General features: G+C 32.4%; 4 protein-coding genes across 9 annotated transcripts; 2 read left to right on the forward strand and 2 right to left on the reverse strand.

Moving 5' to 3' along the window:
* The first annotated feature begins 104 nt into the window (after nt 1-104).
* On the forward strand, nt 105-3723 carry LOC122531726 (nuclear cap-binding protein subunit 1). Its single transcript, XM_043659863.1, has 11 exons — nt 105-330; nt 424-892; nt 966-1460; nt 1537-1708; nt 1787-1992; nt 2078-2181; nt 2255-2490; nt 2573-2751; nt 2810-3065; nt 3148-3261; nt 3347-3723. Exons 1-11 carry the CDS (start codon nt 291-293, stop codon nt 3458-3460), a joined length of 2385 nt encoding a protein of 794 aa, XP_043515798.1. The 5' UTR covers nt 105-290; the 3' UTR covers nt 3461-3723.
* Nucleotides 3684-14456, reverse strand: LOC122531730 (odorant receptor 13a-like). 5 transcript variants are annotated; one of them, XM_043659878.1, is made up of 10 exons: nt 14081-14368; nt 13084-13210; nt 12036-12158; nt 11353-11470; nt 5400-5652; nt 5176-5340; nt 5007-5097; nt 4775-4914; nt 4569-4701; nt 3684-3894 (listed from the first exon to the last, which is right to left on the reverse strand). In XM_043659878.1, the coding sequence occupies exons 3-10, from the start codon at nt 12147-12149 to the stop codon at nt 3844-3846; spliced, it is 1065 nt and encodes a 354-aa protein (XP_043515813.1). In that variant the 5' UTR covers nt 12150-12158; nt 13084-13210; nt 14081-14368; the 3' UTR covers nt 3684-3843. The 5 variants fall into 5 exon arrangements, with proteins under 5 accessions (XP_043515813.1, XP_043515818.1, XP_043515816.1 ...); XM_043659879.1 differs by lacking the exons at nt 3684-3894; nt 4569-4701; nt 4775-4914; ... (1 more) ...; nt 5176-5340; nt 5400-5652 and adding exons at nt 9133-9595; nt 10168-10300; nt 10374-10513; ... (1 more) ...; nt 10770-10934; nt 11031-11283 and having other exon boundaries at nt 14081-14456; XM_043659883.1 differs by lacking the exons at nt 11353-11470; nt 12036-12158; nt 13084-13210; nt 14081-14368 and adding exons at nt 5722-5839; nt 6500-6622; nt 7653-7722.
* LOC122531731 (nuclear cap-binding protein subunit 1-like) lies at nt 8630-9283 on the forward strand. 2 transcript variants are annotated; one of them, XR_006307373.1, is made up of 3 exons: nt 8630-8720; nt 8785-8946; nt 9065-9283. XR_006307373.1 is itself a non-coding variant. In XM_043659884.1 (2 exons), exons 1-2 carry the CDS (start codon nt 8643-8645, stop codon nt 9176-9178), a joined length of 192 nt encoding a protein of 63 aa, XP_043515819.1. In that variant the 3' UTR covers nt 9179-9283. The 2 variants fall into 2 exon arrangements, 1 of the variants encoding a protein (XP_043515819.1); XM_043659884.1 differs by lacking the exon at nt 8785-8946 and having other exon boundaries at nt 8643-8720.
* Nucleotides 14457-15138: 682 nt separating the features above from the next.
* LOC122531728 (odorant receptor 13a-like) lies at nt 15139-18735 on the reverse strand. Its single transcript, XM_043659870.1, has 9 exons — nt 18615-18735; nt 17832-17954; nt 17082-17199; nt 16750-17011; nt 16526-16690; nt 16355-16445; nt 16123-16259; nt 15917-16049; nt 15139-15347 (listed from the first exon to the last, which is right to left on the reverse strand). The coding sequence occupies exons 1-9, from the start codon at nt 18624-18626 to the stop codon at nt 15297-15299; spliced, it is 1092 nt and encodes a 363-aa protein (XP_043515805.1). The 5' UTR covers nt 18627-18735; the 3' UTR covers nt 15139-15296.
* Nucleotides 18736-19204: the final 469 nt, after the last annotated feature.

Below are 19204 nucleotides of genomic sequence, written 5' to 3' on the forward strand. Positions count from 1 at the left end.
AACATGCATCCCGTATTTCTGACGAAGGTTCCAAGTTTGTCCACCAGATGGATGTTTGACTTTCACGAATAGAAAGTTCGCGGCAACTCTTTACTTTGCGTTCAATGGTGCATCTCACGACGCTTCGCTTCTCCCTATAGCCTGCTTGTGGAAGATCGAAGAGGTTATGTTCGTCCAATGATGCTTTACAGTTGAAGTTTTAAATCGTGTAAAGTACTGAATCGTGCTGAAATAAATCGTATCGTAATCATCACGACCTATCGACACGGTATATTCAATCTCCTCGAGAAATGAGTCGTAGAAGGGTTCATGAGGAGGAAGATGGATATGGTAAGTGCTCGTTTTTGCTGTGCTCTGTCACTGATTCGAAAATAAAAAAAATTGGTGACCTGTCGGAGTGACTCCCTTTGTGCAAATTTTTAGAACGGGCGTATAAGAAACGTCGGAGGGTGTCGGAGAATCAGGAGATCGAGGATCGATTGGAATCTCTCATATTGAGAGTAGGGGAGAAGTCCACGTCATCTCTGGAGAGCAATCTCGAGGGTTTAGCCTCGGTACTGGAAGCCGACCTTGGGTTATTTCGTAGCAAAATACTCAGGATCCTGACGGAATGTGCAATTCGGATGCCAGAGAAATGTACGATCTACACCACACTCGTTGGTCTTTTGAACGCGAAGAACTTCAATTTTGGCGGTGAATTTGTCGATTACATGGTGAAGAATTTCAAGGACGCGTTGAAGTCTTGTAAATGGGACGTGGCTAGATATTCCTTGAGATTTCTCGCTGATTTAGTGAACTGCCATGTTTTGTCTTGTGGATCTTTGATGCAATTGTTTGACAATATGTTGGACGCTGCCAACGAAGATGGAGTGCCTCAAGTAAGACGGGACTGGTACGTAAGAGAATTGTTCCATTTGATTTCATAGGTGTAAGAAATATATTTGTTTTATTATTATTCATTGTAGGTATGTGTATGCTGTGTTATCAACATTACCGTGGGTAGGGAGAGAATTATACGAAAAGAAAGAACAAGAATTAGATCATTTGATGGTGACGATAGAGATATTTTTGAACAAACGGAGCAAGAAACATCAAGCAGCGTTGAGAGTATGGTCGAGCGATACGCCTCATCCTCAGGAAGAGTATTTAGATTGTTTGTGGGCTCAAGTGAGGAAACTCAGACAAGACAACTGGGCGGAGAAGCATATTCCTAGACCATATCTTGCATTTGATTCAATATTGTGCGAAGCGCTGCAACACAACTTACCTACCATAATGCCACCACCTCATCACGAATCTTATTCCTATCCGTTACCTACGGTAGTTTTTCGTATGTTCGATTACACAGATTGTCCAGCCGAAGGGCCGTTATTACCCGGAAGCCATGCTATAGAACGTTTTCTCATAGAAGAACATTTAAGGCAAATTATCAATAATTACTTCTTCGAAAGAAAAGATTGGTACGTTTTCTTCTTCCATTTATTATTCATGCAGTACTTCATTCTGTAACTAAAAATTTACATAAATAAATTTCAGTGCAGCCCAGCTATTAAACTTTCCGTACAAAGCAAAAATACCGTTAGACTATTGTATCGTTGAAGTGATATTTGGCGAACTGTTTAGACTACCTGCGCCAAAACACTTAGAGATATGCTACGGATCAATTTTGATCGAGCTTTGTAAATTACAGCCTTCGACAATGCCGCAGGTAAAAATATAATGCATCATCACATCATAGACACAAGTACAAATACAAATATCTATCATTTGTTTTATGTTAATGTAGGTTTTAGCTCAAGCAACAGAAATTTTGTTTCGTCGCATAGATAGTATGGCCGCCACTGCTTTTGACCGTTTCGTATGGTGGTTCGCATATCATTTGAGCAATTTCCAGTTTCGTTGGTCCTGGGAGGACTGGGATTCTTGTTTACAACGTGATCCAGAACATCCCAGGCCAAAGTTTATCCGAGAAGTACTTTTAAAAGCTTTACGGTATTTACGTATTAAATTAATTAGAATTTTAACAGCGTAAGATCAAGTTCGTAAAAATTAAAGTTTCTTTATAATTTATACTTAGATTATCATATTACCAAAGAATACGAGATATGATGCCAGAATCGTATGCTGATTTAATTCCAGCACCTCCAGAACCTATTTATAAGTATACTTCTGAGGGCGCCAGTAAGTATATAGAACTTTTGACAGTTTGATTTATAAATGCTAAATAAATTATATTTAATGAAAATTGCTCTAGGTTCTTTACCGGGTACGGCAGCAGCTCATGAATTAGTTGTCTCAATAAGACGTAAATGTACACCGGAAGAAGTTCTCAACGTATTAAATACATTACCAGGCCCTAGAGAAAATGAAGAAACGAACAATTTCAATCCCTTGAAAATTGACGTTTTTGTACAGACATTATTGAATTTAGGTTCAAAAAGTTTTAGTCACAGTTTCGCGGCGATAGGAAAATTTCATTATGTTTTTCAAGTAAGATTGCGAGCAGAAATTATAATCTACTTATAATCCAATAAACAAATTTACAGTACATAAATAAATTTGTATGTTTCAGGTACTTGCCGAAACTGAAGAAGCTCAAATATGCATTTTGAGGAACATGTACGCATTATGGAAGAACCATTACCAAATGATGGTTGTTTTAACTGACAAGTTCTTGAAAACTGGAATTATCGAATGTAGTGCCATCGCAAATTGGATATTTTCCAAAGAGATGGTGTCAGAATTCACTAAGTACGGACAACGTTTCAAATATCGCGGTACGCAATATTTATTACATTTATTTTTCTAGGTTATATATCTGGGAAATTCTTCACTTAACAATCCGGAAGAAAAATAAACATGTAATAAAGTTAAGCACGGAATTAGCGGAAGCCCGTGAGAAGTTGAGAAGAGCTGAGAGTAGATCAGGTTCATCGTCAGAAGACGAGGATAATAATAAAGATAGAAATAGGGAAAAACCATCGGAAGACGTTGTAGAAAGAATGGAAGAGAAATTAGAAACAGCCCAAGCAGATCAGAAAAATTTGTTTCTTATTATTTTTCAGGTGCGTATAAAAGCTTCGCATTTTTATAGGAATATTTATAAGAATACCGAAAAATATTAACTTCACTATTTTTTTTTTCCAGCGTTTTATAATGATCCTATCTGAGCATTTAGGTCGCTGCGACACTGACGGTATAGATTATAATACTCATTGGTACAAATGGACTATAGGCAGACTACAACAAGTGTTTCTGACTGTAAGTTTTTTATCAAATGATAAGAACAAAATAAACGTTCCGTCTTCTCGTACATGACGTTGACTGTTCTGTATTCTGTTTACAGCATCACGAACAAGTTCAAAAGTATTCGTCGACATTAGAAACTTTACTCTTTACACCAGACTTGGATCCTCATATTTTGGATGTTTTCCATCAGTTTGTTTCTCTACGAGCATGAATATCATTTCCTATGGTAATAATTCTATTGTGTAAAATGTACTTTAAGTTATCAACAGATCATTGTTACACTAATTTTTTGTAATGTAAGTTGCAAATTACGATTGAAAGAGAAAGATTTTATATTGCAATATATATTTTGAGACATAAAGCAAAGGTTATTTGAGCGACGACATAATATTGTATAACATGTATAACATGTGACATAGTACTATGTGTAAATGTTAAATATTACGCATTGATATAAATATATTTATCCATCTTCAAGTATATTTCCTCTTATCTGAGTACTACAACATAAACAATAAAATTATTACTCCATTACACCATACAATATGTAAGGTAACAAAAAATACAAGAACAAAGTCGCGTTCAGTTTTCACTTCATGTAGTTGATAATAATACAGTGAAGTAACTCATTGCGGTCTTAATAATCTGAAAACATAAACAATATAAAATTATATATGATCTTATGATTATTTAACGCTCAACTATATCACGAAAAATGCCGTTTCACTCTGTTTCATTTGGGAAAATTTTTCGTTTTTAAGTCTATGCGTTAATCGCGAACCATGGATTATTTTAGTTACCATTAACTCACTACTTTTACTCTTTAAATTACTATTAAAATGTTTTAAGTGCAAAAAATCATCCGCATTTCGTAGTGCGCACAAAATCGGTCTGCAGCTTATAAAAAGATAGCACACACTTATTTTCTCACATTTTCTTATACTGTCTATCGTAAAGCTGAGAGAATGGGTAGATTATTACATCCGTATTTTCATGGGCTTGGATTATGTGTGCTATGTGTTAAATGTCATTACCGGGGCGCAATTTCTCAAAGAAATACAAAAAATTTTGTATCTTCGCGAGGCAATGCACAAATCGAATATTTACGCTCCTTAATCATACAAAAACTACCGAAAGCGTAACATTTGTGTGAAACACAGTCGGTTAAGTGTACGTAATGGTGTCGGTTTATTAAGATAATAAACACATAAATTTGCAAAAATAGGTTGCGGGGAAAAGAAATTAATAATTTTTAGAGTGTGCTATCTCTTCGACCCGAGGTATATGTGTTAAAACAGGTAGAAATAAAAAATTACTACCATTTGAAACGTTTCCATCGACATGACGGCCATATTGAATGCTGTTATTTTGTTCAATATCATACTTCTTGCAAGTACGAACTTATATAAATTAAGACAGTTTTCTGGAAAGATGTACCACCTAGTCTCGCATCTAAATGTATTAGTTGTCACTTATTGCTTCGATCGTAAAACTTGGAGAATATTAATAATAAACATTCTCTTACACCGCAGCGTGCAACTCTTCACTGTGATTCAGTAGTCTTTGTCCAGGAAGGCAAAGAACAAATATGCGTATAACCTGTGCAAATGTAAGAGCTCCAAATCGCGTCATATTGCCTGTATTGACACCTAAATTCGTGACAGTCTAAAAATAATAAAGCATAATATAATAATTATAGAAGTATAACGTATACTAATAATATATAATATAAGTACAATATCAAATACAGTACTTACCTCAACTCCACCAATAGTAAGAGTGATAACGTTACAAAACAATTGTACCAATATGGATTTAGAGAATAATGATTCAACAAGATTTGCGTATCTGCGAAAAATAACGTTGATTAATTTAATACGAAGGAAATAAACAATATGATTTTACATTAACAGCAAGATCACCAACTCTATTGCATTTTGATGTTCTTTTATGCAAAGCACTAGTTTCCTAAAAATTTTCTCTTTGTCCACCGATGATAATTCAATATTGTTGTACTTTTCGATCAAACGATCATTCTTTAAGTCTATAAAACTGTTCGTATCCAAAATGTGCATAGTTTTTAGTTTGTAACTGGAAAAATATCCTTTTGAGATCAAATAAATTTTTTATTTAATAGAGACGAACCGTACTTCACAATCGAAAGCAGAGCATAGGTGTGTTGAACATACACCATGTATGTATTATCGTAAGACGCAACCACATGGACAACCATGAACATTGACATGTAAGCAGGTATAAACAAATGATAGTAATATTGTTGCAAGTCCACGCCGAAATCGACAACGACTGGCAAGTTTTTAAACTCAGAATTATTCGAAGATACAATTACCAATGTTACCGTTGGTAATAATATGTACGCGAATAATGTTGAATAAATGTAAGCTAAAATACAAAAACTTTCGAAAATTGATGACAAGTATTTCTTTTCATTTTTGAATCTGATACACTTACAAACGTAATAAAATCCAATTTTACTTCCCTGTACAGCATAATATTGGAGAATCTTATTTTCTGGACGGTTCATGTAGTACTCATGGTCATTTTTAATAAATAACAGTACATTCTTAACCTGAAATAAGAAGAAAAGTGGAAAGATTGTTCAGTACAAATAAAGAAAGGAACGTTCATTTGAGAGTAATTGTACTGGAGGAGTATTTTCGTCTTGAAAAAATTATTTCAGATATTTTTGTAAATATCTTGTGACATCGGAGAGTTGTTAAAAGCTCATTTCGTGAATGGCCTTGGGTAATTACGCATATTTGAAATATATAAATACATAAGGTATTTAATATAATCAGTATGAATATGATATATGTCTCGAGAGATAAATATACGTATACGTTGAGCTCAAAAACACTCAATAAAAAATGATCACTTCCTTCAAAAAAGGTTCATCTATCTCCATCAACATCTGAAAATGTGTTGATCTGACAATCTTTCCAATTGGCTCAATTTTGTCTTATTTAATTCAAAATCTTTGAATTTATTTAGTTCAAAGCAATACTGATGTCCCTCTTCAAATGGCTTATTTCGACTATCCCATTAAACGATATCCTTCAAATTTTATTTTTATTAATTAAAATCAATTAAAATCAGGGTATTTCTATTAATTAAAATCAATTAAAATCAGCGTATTTCTATTAATTAAAATCAATTAAAATCAATTAAAATCACATTCAATAAAATTCAACTCTTAATATTTATAGACTACGTAAGTTGAAGAAAATACCTTCTCTCCATTAAAAAATATGTTGGAATACGTCGCTATGGAGAGGTAGATAGTTACGAGCGGTGGTATGCATTCGATGGCCGAAATATAGCTAACTTTCCATATATTGAAAATTCCTCTACTCTGAAAGAAAATGCATAAAATATAAATATAAGGCAAAATATGTGAATAAATAAATACAACTTATTCATAAGAGAATGATGCTTGAGAAAACTGAATGAAATGATATGAAATTCTATTCCATGCCAAATATCACATTCTGCTAAAAATTTAAACTTCCATTAATAAATTCACAAAATACTTGTGTATGGTGACTGATTACTGATTACGACTAAATTAGATTTGTGTCGCTATCACTCGTTCAGGAAGTATTATATTTCAAGAGTAACATTTAGTAGTTCAATATAGTCGGTAGAACAATATATTTATGTCCTAACAGAAAAGAAAGAATATGTGAAAAAAGTGTCAAATGCTCCAAAACTAAAAAAAAAGCGTCTTCTAGAAAATAATATTTCTTTACTACTTCTATAAAACTATAAGACTCTCTCAAAGTAGTCACTGTTAACTTTATCTGCTTTTCAACGAAACTGTGAAGAAATCGCACGCACGAAAGGGTATATCTCACTGTGAAATGAAAATCGTTCTAATGTGAGCAATTATTCTTCTATATCCGCTTTAAACGGCTCGCTTAATAATTCAATAGTTTCTCGTACTAGAAACGCAGAACGTCCTGTGTAGGGCGACCAAAAAGAAGAGAAGGCGATGAAGTAATAATCTCCTTTAATTGGCTGAATCTATTTTATCATTTCGCAAATGTGTGTACTATTATAGGCATTATAATTTCAACAAAGACGTTCTAAAAGAGAAATGGAAACGTAAAGACCTCGTCTCGTCTCTCAGGTTAGTGAATGTAGAACGCTGAACTATTACGACTGTTCGAACACTTAACTAATTTGCTAATGATTTAATAAGCGAATTCACGTCGATTTCGGTGCATGCAATTTTTATTGACTTGTCTTCGTCTCTTTGTAAGTATGAGTCGGTGCACTGGCAGAAACGGAACGACAGTCGGCATGGATTTCTTCGAACAACCTACCTTCCGATTGAATAAGCGTCTTTTGTCTTTTATTGGATTATGGCCATTTCAACGGACTCTACCGAAACTGTTGAGTCAAGCTGTCGCATCTTTCCTCATCCTCTTTCTTCTGATAGGCGAGGTAATTCTGAAAAAAATAAGTATTTTTTTACAACTGTGTAAGTAGATTGATGCTACTAAAACGAAAGTCTACGATGATATTTCAAACGATAGGATGAAGATTAAAAAAAAAAAAAAATAATAGCATGAAATTCGCATTTGAAAAACTGTTTTGTGGTAATAATACGCACGTAATATTCTAAACAATTATGTTTCAATTTTGTTGACGATTCAAGAAATCCAATGTATTCCGTGCCAAATGTTTTCTGTTTTTACAATATTCCCCCAAGTGATAGAACTATTCTACAAACACCGAGACCATTTTGCAAATCCAGTGTAAATACAGTGTGAATGCATTTTTATCATTTTTTATACGAAATAAGGGATTCGTATACGACTGTCGATGATAAAATTTAAATGTTACGAGTAAATATAAATAAATTAATAAATATATTTGTACACTGAGAAAAATTAGGGGTGCTGCAATTCCGTTGTGCGTACGCACGATTATTTTGTTTACAAATGCTAAAAGATGTATACCTAATAATTGGATAATCGATTTTTCGAAAAAAAACTATTTGAATTCTCGATACTAAAAGTAATTGATAAAAAATGATTTTTAAGTGTTAGTTATGAAATCATGTTTTCATTAACAAACGTACGAAGACGATGAAATGTAATCCATTAAATTTCATTACCAAGCAAATTTTCTGTTATACAATTCCAACTCTAGGTACAAAATGGTCATTAACTCTCAATTAATTTATTGCTCAGAATTCAAGCAGTTGATGGTGGTGTGAAATTATTTATATACATAACAACTTATAGTGTTTTTTGTAAACTTGTTTACCTCTCTCCGAGTAGTAAGTGAAGGAAATTGTTGATGAAGAACGTGGATCTTCTCATCTCGGGATAATTTCACCTTCGAAGATCGTCAGAAGATAAGAAATGTCAGTAAGTAAAATGAAATTAAATCACCTGTTTGTTGGAAGAATGATACAACTAAGGAAAGTACAGTTTTTTCAGGTAAATTGACTCTTTTCCTATGTGTTTCAAAAGCGACAACCTTTTATACGTGTCATTCTTTTAGCTTTTAGATAAAACAAACGCGATATATATTGCTAAATGCCTGCGATGCGCTCTGAAGTGCGCGTTGAATCGCATCGAATATACATATATATGATTCCAATCACTTTTGATACGCTTAAACACTTCAAAAATTTTTATTAGTTTCAAATCTTAAATTTTTTTGGTAAGTACTAAATCTTTCAACACTAAATTTTGTACAATATCGATGAAGAAATATAAATATATAAAACAAAATAAATGTTTCGTCTTCTCGTACATTACGTTCTGTATTCTGTTTACAGTATCACGAACAAGTTCAAAAGTATTCGACGACATTAGAAACTTCACTCTTTACACCAGACTTGGATCCTCATATTTTGGATGTTTTCCTTCTGTTTGTTACTCTACGAGCATGAATATCATTTCCTATGGTAATAATTCTATTGTGTAAAATGTACTTTAAGTTATCAACAGATCATTGTTACACTGATTTTTTGTACCATAAGTTGCAAATTACGATTGGAAGAGAAAGATTTTATATTGCAATATATATTTTGAGACCAATAGCAAGGTTATTTGAGTGACGACATATTGTATAACATGTGACATAATACTATGTGTAAATGTTAAACATTAAGCATTGATATGAATATATTTATCCATCTTCAAGTATATTTCTTCCTACCTGAGTACTACAGCATAAACAATTAAAGTTATTACTTCATTACACTATACAATATGTAAAGTAACGGAAAATACAATAACTAAGATGCGTTCAGTTTTCACTTCATTGACAATAATACAGTGAAGTAACTCATTGCGGTTTTAATAATCTGAAAATATAAACAATATAATATTATGCATGATCTTATGATTATAACGCTCAATTAGATCACGAAAAATGCCGTTTTCTGTTTATGTTTCATTTGCAAGAAACAAGAGAATTTTCCATTTTTAAGTCTATCAATTAACGCGAACCATGGATTATTTTAGTTACTATTAACTTACAAAAAGATAGCACACATTTATTTTCTCACATTTTCTTATATTGTCAATCGTACAGCAGAGAGAATGCGTAGATTATTACACACGTATTTTCTCAGGCTAGCATTATGTGTGCTATGTATTTAATGTCACTACCGGGGCGCAATTTCTCAAAGAAATATAAAGAATTTTGTACTCTTGCGAGGCAGAGCACAAATCGAATATTTACACTCCTTAATCATATAAAAGCTACCGAAAGCGTAACATTCGTGTGAAACACAATCGGTTAAATATAAATTAACGTAATAAACACATAAATTTGCAAAAATGTGATGCAGAGAAAAGAAATTAATAATTTTTAGAGTATGCTATCTGTTTAACCGGAGGTATATGTGCTAAAGTTAGAATAAAAAATTTCTACCGCTTGAAACGTTGCCATCGACATCACGGCCATGTTGAAAGCTGTTATTTTGCTGAATATCATACTTCTTGCGAGTACGAACTTATATAAGTTAAGACAGTTTTCTGGAAAGTTGTACCACCTTGTCTCGCATCTAAATGGATTAGTTATCAGTTATTGCTTCGAGCACAAAACTTGGAGAATATTAATAATAAACATTCTCTTACACCGCGGCATGCAACTCTTCACTGTGATTCAGTAGTCTTTGTCCAGGAAGGCAAAGAATAAATATGCGTATAACCTGTGCAAATGAAAGGGCTCCAGATCGCGTCATATTGCTTGTATTGACACCTAAATTCGTGACAGTCTAAAAATAATAAAATACAATAATTATAAAAGTTCAACATATACTAATAATAAATAATGTAAGTACAATATCAAATACAGTACTTACATCAACTCCACTAACAGTAAGAATGATAAAGTTACAAAACAATTGAACCAATATGGATTTAGAGAATAATGATTCAACGAGATTTGCGTATCTACGGAAAATAAAGTTCATTAATTTAATGCGAAAGAAGTAAACAATATGATTTTACATTCACAACAAGATCACCAACTCTATCGCATTTTGATGTTCTTTTACGCAAAGCACTAGTTTCTTAAAAATTTTCTGTTTGTCCACCGATGATAATTCAATATTGTTGTACTTTTCGATCAAACGCTCATTCATTAAATCTGTAAAACTGTTCGTATCCAAAATGTGTATAGTTTTTAGTTTGTAACTGGAAAAATATCCTTTTGAAATTAAATAGTATCTATTAAATAAAAAATTTATTTGAGATCAAGTAAATTTTTTATTTAATAGAGACAAACCGTACTTCACAATCGCAAACAGAGCATAGGTATGCTGAACATACACCATGTATGTATTATCGCACGACGCAATCACATGGACAACCATGATTATTGATATGTAAACAGGTATGAACAAATGATAATAATATTGTTGCAAGTCCATGCCAAAATCGACAACGACTGGCAAGCTTTTAAACTCAGAATGATTCGAAGATACAATTACCAATTGTACCGTTGGTAATAATAGGTACGCAAATAATGTTGAATAAATGTAAGCTAAAATACAAACGCTCTCAAAAATTGATGACAGGTATTTCTCTTCATTTTTAAATCTGGCACACTTACAAACGTGATAAAATCCAATTTTACTTCCCTGTATAGCGTAATATTGGAGAATCTTATTTTCTGGACGGCTCTTGTAATACTCATGGTCATTTTTAATATATAAGAGTACATTCTTAATCTGAAAGAAGAAAAAAAATAGACTGTTCAATAGAAGTAAGGAAAGGAAAGTTCATTTGAAAGTAACTGCACTAGATGAGTACTTTCGGCTTGAGAAAATTATTTCAGATATTTTTCTAAATGATATCAATAAGTTGTTAAAAGCCCATTTCGTGGGTGGGCTTGGATAATAACACATTTGAAATGTATAAATACAAATATATGAAGTCAGTATGGACATGACATATTCCTACGAGATAAATATACGTATATGTTAAGGTCAAAGAGACTTCATAAAAAATTGTTCCTTCAAAAGAGGTGCATCTATCTTTAATCCAAAAACTGAAAATGTGTTGATCTGACAATGTTTCCGATTTGCTCAATTTTGTCTTATTTAACTCAAAATTTTTGGATTTATTTAGTTCAATGCAATACTAATGCCCCTCTTCAAAGGGTTCAATTCGACTATCCATTCTGCGAAATTCTTCAAATTTTATTTCTATCAATTAAAATCAATTAAAATCACAGTTACATTCAATAAAACTCAACTCTTAATATTTATAGACTACGTAAGATGAAGAAAATACCTTTTCTGCATTAAAGAATAAATTGGAATACGTGACTATGGAGAGGTGGATAGTTACGAGCGGTGCTATGCATTCCATGCCCGAAATATGGCTAACTTTCCATGTACTGAACATTCCTCTACTCTGGAAGAAAATACATGAAATATAAATATAAGACAAAATAGGACAAATAAATAAATAAAACATAACCATAAGAGACTGATGCTTGAGGAAACTATGAAATTCTATTCCATGCCAAATCTGCTAAAAATTTTCTTTCATTAATGTATGTCTAATTCACAAAACACTAATTACGACTATATCAGATTTGTGTCGAGATCACTCGTTCAGGAATAATATTATATTTCAAGAGGAACATTTAGTAGTTATACAATATATTTATATTATAATAGAAAAAAACACGAATATGTGAAAAAAGTGTCAAATGCTCCAAAACTAAAACAAAGTGTCTTATAGAAAGTAGTTTACTACTTCTATAAGACTTCTACACGACGCTCTGTAAGTAGTCATTGTTAAATTTATCTGCTTTCCACTGGAAACAGCGAGGGAATCGATCGCACGAAGGGGTATATCTCATCCGAAATGAAAATTGTTCTAATGTGAGAAATTACTCTTTTATGGCCGCGTTAAACGGTTCGCTTAATAATTCAATAGTTTCTCGTATTAAGCAGAACGTCTTGTGTAGGGCGACTAAAAAGAAGCAAAGGCGATGAAGTAATAACTTCCTTTAATTGACTGAACCTATTTCATAGTTTCGCAAATGTGTGTACCATTATAGGCATTATAATTTCAACAAAGACGTTTAAAAAAAAAAAAAAGAGAAGATGTAAAGACCTCGTCTCGTCTCTCAGGTTTAGTGAACGTAGAACGCTAGACTATTACGACTGTTCGCATACTTAACTAATTTGCTAATGATTTAACAAGCGAAGTCACGTCGATTTCAGCGCATGCAATTTTAATTGACCTATCCATGTCTCTTTGTGATTATGAGTCGGTGCACCGACAGCAACGCAGCGACAATCGGCATGGATTTCTTCGACCAACCTACCTTCCGATTGACTAAGCGCCTTTTGTCTTCTATTGGATCATGGCCATTTCAAAGGACTTTACCGAAACTGTTGAGTCAAGCTGTCGCATCTCTCCTCATCCTCTTTATTCTGATTGGCGAGGTAATTCTGAAAAAATTAAGTACTTTTTGACAACTTTACTGTGCATAAGTAGACTGATGCTACTAAAACGAACGAAAGTTTACGATGAGATTTCGTTCGACAGGATGAAAATTAAAAAAAAAAAAGTAATAGTACGATATTTGCATTTGAAAAGCTGTTTTGTAGTACGCACTTTCGTAATATTACGAGCGATTGTGTTGCAATTTTGTTGATGATACAAGAAATCCAATGTATTCCGTGCCAAATGTTTCCTGTTTGTACAAATTTCCCCTAAGTGATAAAACTATTCTACAAACAACGAGAAACCATTTACGAATTCAGTGTAAATACAGTGTGAATGCATTTTTATAATTTTTTATATGAAGTAAGGGAATCATACAGGACTGTCAACGATAAAATTTAAATATTACGAGTAAATATAAATAAAATAATAAATATATTTGTACATCGAGAAAAATTAGGGGTGTTGAAATTCCGTTGTGCGTATGGACGATTATTTTGTTTACAAATGCTAAAAAATGTATACTTAATAATTGGAAAACCGATTTTTCAAAAAGAAACTATTTGAATACTCGATACTAAAAGTAATTGATAAAAAATGATTTTTAAGTGTTAGTTATGAAATCATTTTTTCATTAACAAACGTACGAAGACGATGAAATGTAATTTATCGAATTTCATTATCAAGTAAATTTTCTTTGTTATACAATTCCAACTCCGGGTACAAAATGGTCATTAACTCGTAATTAATTTATTGCCCAGAATTCAAGCAATTGATAGTGGTGTGAAATTATTTATATACTTTATATATATAAATTTCTTATTATATATATATATATAACAACTTAACTTAGTGTTTTTTGTAAACTTGTTTACCTCTCTCCGAGCAGTAAGTGTAGGAAATTGTTGATGAAGAACGTGGATCTTCTTATCTCGGGATAATTTCCGAAGATCGTCAGAAGAAATGTCAGTAAGTAAAATAAAATTAAATCACCTGTTTGGAAGAATGATACACCTATGGAAAATAATTTTTTCAGGTAAATTAATTATTTTCTTAAGTGTTTTAAAAGCGACAACCTTTTATACGTGTCATTCTTTTAGCTTTTAGATTAAACGTATGCAACGTATACTGCTTAATGCCTGGGATGCGCTCTGAAGTGCGCGTTGAATCGCATCGAATGTACATACGCATGTATGACTCGAATCACTTCAGATACGCTTCAGCATTTCAAAAATTTTTATTAGTTTCAAATCTTAAATTCTTTCGGTAACTGCTAAATCTTTCAATACTGAATTTGTACAATATTGAAAAATATCTCCTAGTTACTCTGAGATGGGATTCAAACGTTTGTCATTCACGACAGACGCACTTTGCATAATACAATGAGGTATGAACTATCACTGATTCGTTCAAAATTGACGTTATGTTAATTGTATTATATACAGGGTGTCCCAAGTTTAAAATACGCGATTCCAAACGGCGGAGACATAAAATGATCTACACATGAAAAAGGAAACAAAATACAAAGTATTATACAAAGTTTGTTGGGAAACACTTTGTTACAGACTTACAAACTAAATATGGTATATGTTAATTACCTTAAAAAAGGATGAGGAAAAGTTCACATAGGAAGATGGATATAGTAAATACTCGTTTTTGTTGTGCTCTGCCACAGGTTTGAAAATGAAAAATTAATAACCTGCTGAAGGTACTTACTTTTTTTCTTTGTACAAATTTTTAGAATGAGCGTATAAGAAACGTCGGAAGACGTTGGAGGATCAGGAAGTCAAGGATCGACTGGAATCTCTCATAATGAGAGCAGGGGAGAAGTCCACATCATCTCTGGAGAGTTTAGCCTCAGTGAGCTAACTTCAAGTTATGTGTAAATGTTAAATTTACATTGATATAAATTTTATTGTATCATATCGTATTTATTACATTGATATAAACACATTTATCCACCTTTAAGTGTATTTCTTTTTCTTTGTGAACTACAGTATCAATGATGAAAGTCAATCTTCCATTACACAGTGCGATAGTATACAACATAAAATAAAACTACAAGAACTGAAATACAGTTCAGTTTTTAGTTCATGTAAGTGATAATAACACAGTGAAATAACTCATTGCTGTTTGAATGATCTGAAAATATAAACAGTATAAAATTACGCATGAACTTGAGATTGTTCAACGCTTAACTATCACGAAAAATTCCGTTCTTCTCGGTTTATCTGTTGTGTGAGAAACACAGAATTTTCCGTTTTTAAAACTATCAATTATTTAATTTGATTTATTGAATTTCCTTATAAGTGGTCCTCATTACGTAACAGCGCGCGCGCATCTACTCGCAAATTACAATTCCGAGGCAAATAACAGCACGCTCCGTATTTTCTGTATATATATATCATAGAGTATTTTCTTAGGCGTAAAGGTATATGTACAATGTTGAATGTCATTATCGAGACGCAGTATTTCTATTCATCATTTTCCACGAAATGTGCTATCATTTTAACCCGCTAAATGTTACCACATTTCTATTTTTTTTTCTTTTTTTTAATAATATGAAATGTATTGTAAAAAGTTTAATTTACGTTACTTATACATGTTCATAAAAGCATTACGAAAGACTGCATATAAAAGCGATTTTGAATCATTTGTTTAATAAGATGAAATTCAATAATTTGAAACAAGTTGGAAGAAAAAAATTTTACCACGAGAAAAGTTTCCATCGACATGACGGCTAATTTGAAGGCTGTTATTTTGTTGAATATCAAACTTCTTGCGAGTACGAACTTATATAAATTAAGGCAGTTTTTGGGCAAGATGTACCACATCGTCTCGCATCTAAACGGATTGGTCGTCAGTTATTGCTTAGAGTGTAAAATTTGGAGAATATCAATAATAAACATTCTCTTACGCCGCGGCGTGCATCTCTTCACAGTGATTCAGTAGTCTTTGTCCAGGAAGGCAAAGAACGAATATGTGTATAACTTGTGCCACTGCAACTGGTCCAAATCGCATCACGTCGCCAGTATTATCTAAATTCAGGACAGTCTAAAAATAATAGAGTATAATATAATAACAATAAATAAGTAGAATAATATAAACAGTAATAAATAACAAAGTGTAATATAAAATACAATACTTACTTCAACTCCAGCAATACTGAGACAGATAACGTTACCGAACAATTGGGCCAATATCGATTTAGCGAACAATGATTCAACGAGATCTGAGTACCTGCGAACAATAAAACTGATTAATTGCTCATGCGAAGAAAATAAACAATGTCGCTGTACACTAACAACATGACCACCAACTTTATTGCATTTTGATGTTCTTTTATGCAAAGCACTAATTCCCTAAAGATTTCTTTTTCTTTTATCGTTAATGACTCGATATTGCTGGACTTTTCGAACAGATGGTCATTCTTTAAGTCTATCAGACTATTCGCATCCAAAATGTGCACAGTTTTTAGTTTGTAACTGGAATAAAATCCTTTTGAGATCAAATGAATTTTTCGTTTAGTAGAGAGGAACTGTACCTCACAATTGCAAACAAAGCACAGATATGTTGAACATACAACATGTATGTGTTATCATAAGAAATAACCACATTGGGAACCATGAGCATTGATGTGTATACAGGTATGAACAGGTGATAAAAGTATTGTTCCATGTCCACGCCGTAATCGAGAACGACTGGGAAGCTTTTACTTTCAGAATGATTCGATGATACAATTTCACCAATTACCAATGATACCGTTGGTAATAGTACGTACGCGAAGAATAATATATACATGTAACCTAAAATAGAAACACCCTTGAAGATTGAAAGACAAGTATTTACTTTCATTTTCAAATCTGGTACACTTACAAACGTAATAAAATCCAATTTTACTTCCCTGCGCAGCGTAATATTGGAGAATTGTATTTTCTGGACGGTTCATGTAGTAGTTATGGTCATTTTTAATAAACGAGAGTACATCCTTAATCTGAAACAAGCAAGAAGAGAGGTCGTTTAACAGAAATAAGAAAAGGAAAATTTAGCTTAGAATAAAGAAATTGCCTTGCAAGTGTATTTCCGAAAACTTTGTCATGCTTCTATGTCGTTGTATGTAAATTTTAGTTGAAACGAAGAACGAGCTACTTTTGTCTTGAGAGAATCATTTTAGATATTCTTCTAAATCATATCGATGAGCTGTCAAAAGCCAATTTCGTGGATATCATGAAAAATCTTATTCTTGGGTAGTCGCGTTTGAAAGATGAAGATACAAATACACAAGATCTTTAATGCAATTAGTATAATGATGAATGTGAGATAAATGTACGTGTACGCTCGAAAATGCTTAATAAAAAATGATCACTTCAAAAGAGAGGCATCTACTTTAAATTGAAAGACTGAAAATGTATTGACAATGTTTCCGTTGACTTCCTTTTGTTTTATTCAACTCAAAATCTTTGGATTTATTTAACCCAAAGCAATATTGACTCTTTTTAAAAGGAGCTGATTATTTTAGGATATCAAATTTTATTTTTATCAACTAAAATTGAAACCAAAGTTAAATGAATTAATGTTCAGCTCTTAAAATTTATGGGCCATGTAAGATAAAAAAAAAGAAAATACCTTTTCTGTATTAAAAATTATGCTGAAATACATCAGTATGGAAATATTGATTATTATGATCGTTGGTAAGCATTCGATGACCAGATTATAGTTAACACTCCACGTATTGAATATTCCTCTAATCTGGAAGAAAATGTGTAAGGTATAAATATAAAATAAAATAAGTAAATAAATAAATAAAACATATCCATAAGAAATTGATGCTTGAAGAAACCAAGAAATTGTATTCCATGCCAAATATCTGCTAGAAAAATTTAAACTTTCATTAATAATATGACTAATTCACCAAACAATACTGATTACGATTAGATCAGATTTGTTTCGCGATCACTCGCGTTCAGAAAGTATTATATTTCAAGAAGAACATTTAGTAGTTATACAATATATTTATATTATAATAGAAAAGAAAGAATATGTGAAAAAGATTAAATGTTAAATGCTCCAAAACTAAAAAAAAGCGTCTTATAGAAAATAGTTTACTACTTCTATAAGACTTCTATAAGATGCTCTCTAAGTAGTCACTGTTAACTTTATCTGCTTTCCATCGAAACAGTGAAGAAATCGCACGCACGAAAGTATATATCTCACTGTGAAATGAAAAATCGTTCTAATGTAAGGAATTATTCTTCTATAGCCGCTTTAAACGGCTCGCTTAATAATTCAATAGTTTCGCTTATTAAGTAGAACGTTCTGTGTAAGACGACAAAAAAGAAGAAAAGGCGATGAAGTAATAATCTCCTTTAATTGACTGAATCTATTTTATCATTTCGCAAATGTGTGTACCATTATAGGCATTATAATTTCAACAAAGACGTTCTAAAAGAGAAATGGAAACGTAAAGACCTCGTCTCGTCTCTCAGGTTTAGTGAATGTAGAACGCTGGACTATTACGACTGTTCGAATACTTAACTAATTTGCTAATGATTTAACAACCGCAGTCACGTCGATTTCGGCGCATGCAATTTTTATTGACTTGTCTTCGTCTCTTTGTCAGTATGAGTTGATGCACCGACAGAAACGCAACAACAGTCGACATGGATTTCTTCGAACAACCTGCCTTCCGTTTGAATAAGCGTCTTTTGTCCATCATCGGACTATGGCCGTATCAACGGGATTCATCGAAACTGTTCAGGCGAGCTGTCGTGCTTATTCTCATCATCACTCTTCTCATAGCCGAGGTAATTCTGGAAAAATTGAGTATTTATTTTTTTTTTTTTTACAACTGCATGAGTATATTGGTGCTACTAAACCGAGAGAAAATAACAGCATGAAATTTGCGCTTGAAAAGATGTTTAATGGTTATAATACGTTCGTAATATTACGAACGATTGTGTTGCAATTTTGTTGATGATACAAGAAATCGAATGTAATCC

Source organism: Frieseomelitta varia, unplaced genomic scaffold (assembly GCF_011392965.1).
Source record: "Frieseomelitta varia isolate USP_RPSP 00005682 unplaced genomic scaffold, Fvar_1.2 scaffold_412, whole genome shotgun sequence".
Lineage (NCBI taxonomy): Eukaryota > Metazoa > Arthropoda > Insecta > Hymenoptera > Apidae > Frieseomelitta > Frieseomelitta varia.

Excerpts from the sequence above, each read along its gene's own strand:
- LOC122531726 (XM_043659863.1), top strand. The coding sequence starts at position 291 with ATGAGTCGTAGAAGGGTTCATGAGGAGGAAGATGGATATG. Across the intron at positions 331-423 it reads TGAGGAGGAAGATGGATATG|AACGGGCGTATAAGAAACGT; the intron begins GTAAGTGCTCGT and ends GCAAATTTTTAG. Across the intron at positions 2,182-2,254 it reads GTATACTTCTGAGGGCGCCA|GTTCTTTACCGGGTACGGCA; the intron begins GTAAGTATATAG and ends AAATTGCTCTAG.
- LOC122531731 (XM_043659884.1), top strand. The coding sequence starts at position 8,643 with ATGTCAGTAAGTAAAATGAAATTAAATCACCTGTTTGTTGGAAGAATG. Across the intron at positions 8,721-9,064 it reads GGAAAGTACAGTTTTTTCAG|TATCACGAACAAGTTCAAAA; the intron begins GTAAATTGACTC and ends TTCTGTTTACAG.
- LOC122531730 (XM_043659878.1), bottom strand. The coding sequence starts at position 12,149 with ATGTTCAGTACATGGAAAGTTAGCCATATTTCGGGCATGGAATGCATA. Across the intron at positions 5,341-5,399 it reads GCTCTGCTTTCGATTGTGAA|TTACAAACTAAAAACTATGC; the intron begins GTACGGTTCGTC and ends ATATTTTTCCAG. Across the intron at positions 4,915-5,006 it reads TTACTATTGGTGGAGTTGAG|ACTGTCACGAATTTAGGTGT; the intron begins GTAAGTACTGTA and ends TATTATTTTTAG.
- LOC122531728 (XM_043659870.1), bottom strand. Across the intron at positions 16,446-16,525 it reads GAACATCAAAATGCAATAAA|GTACTCAGATCTCGTTGAAT; the intron begins GTTGGTGGTCAT and ends TATTGTTCGCAG. Across the intron at positions 15,348-15,916 it reads CGATGGAAACTTTTCTCGTG|ATCATTCAAACAGCAATGAG; the intron begins GTAAAATTTTTT and ends TTATATTTTCAG.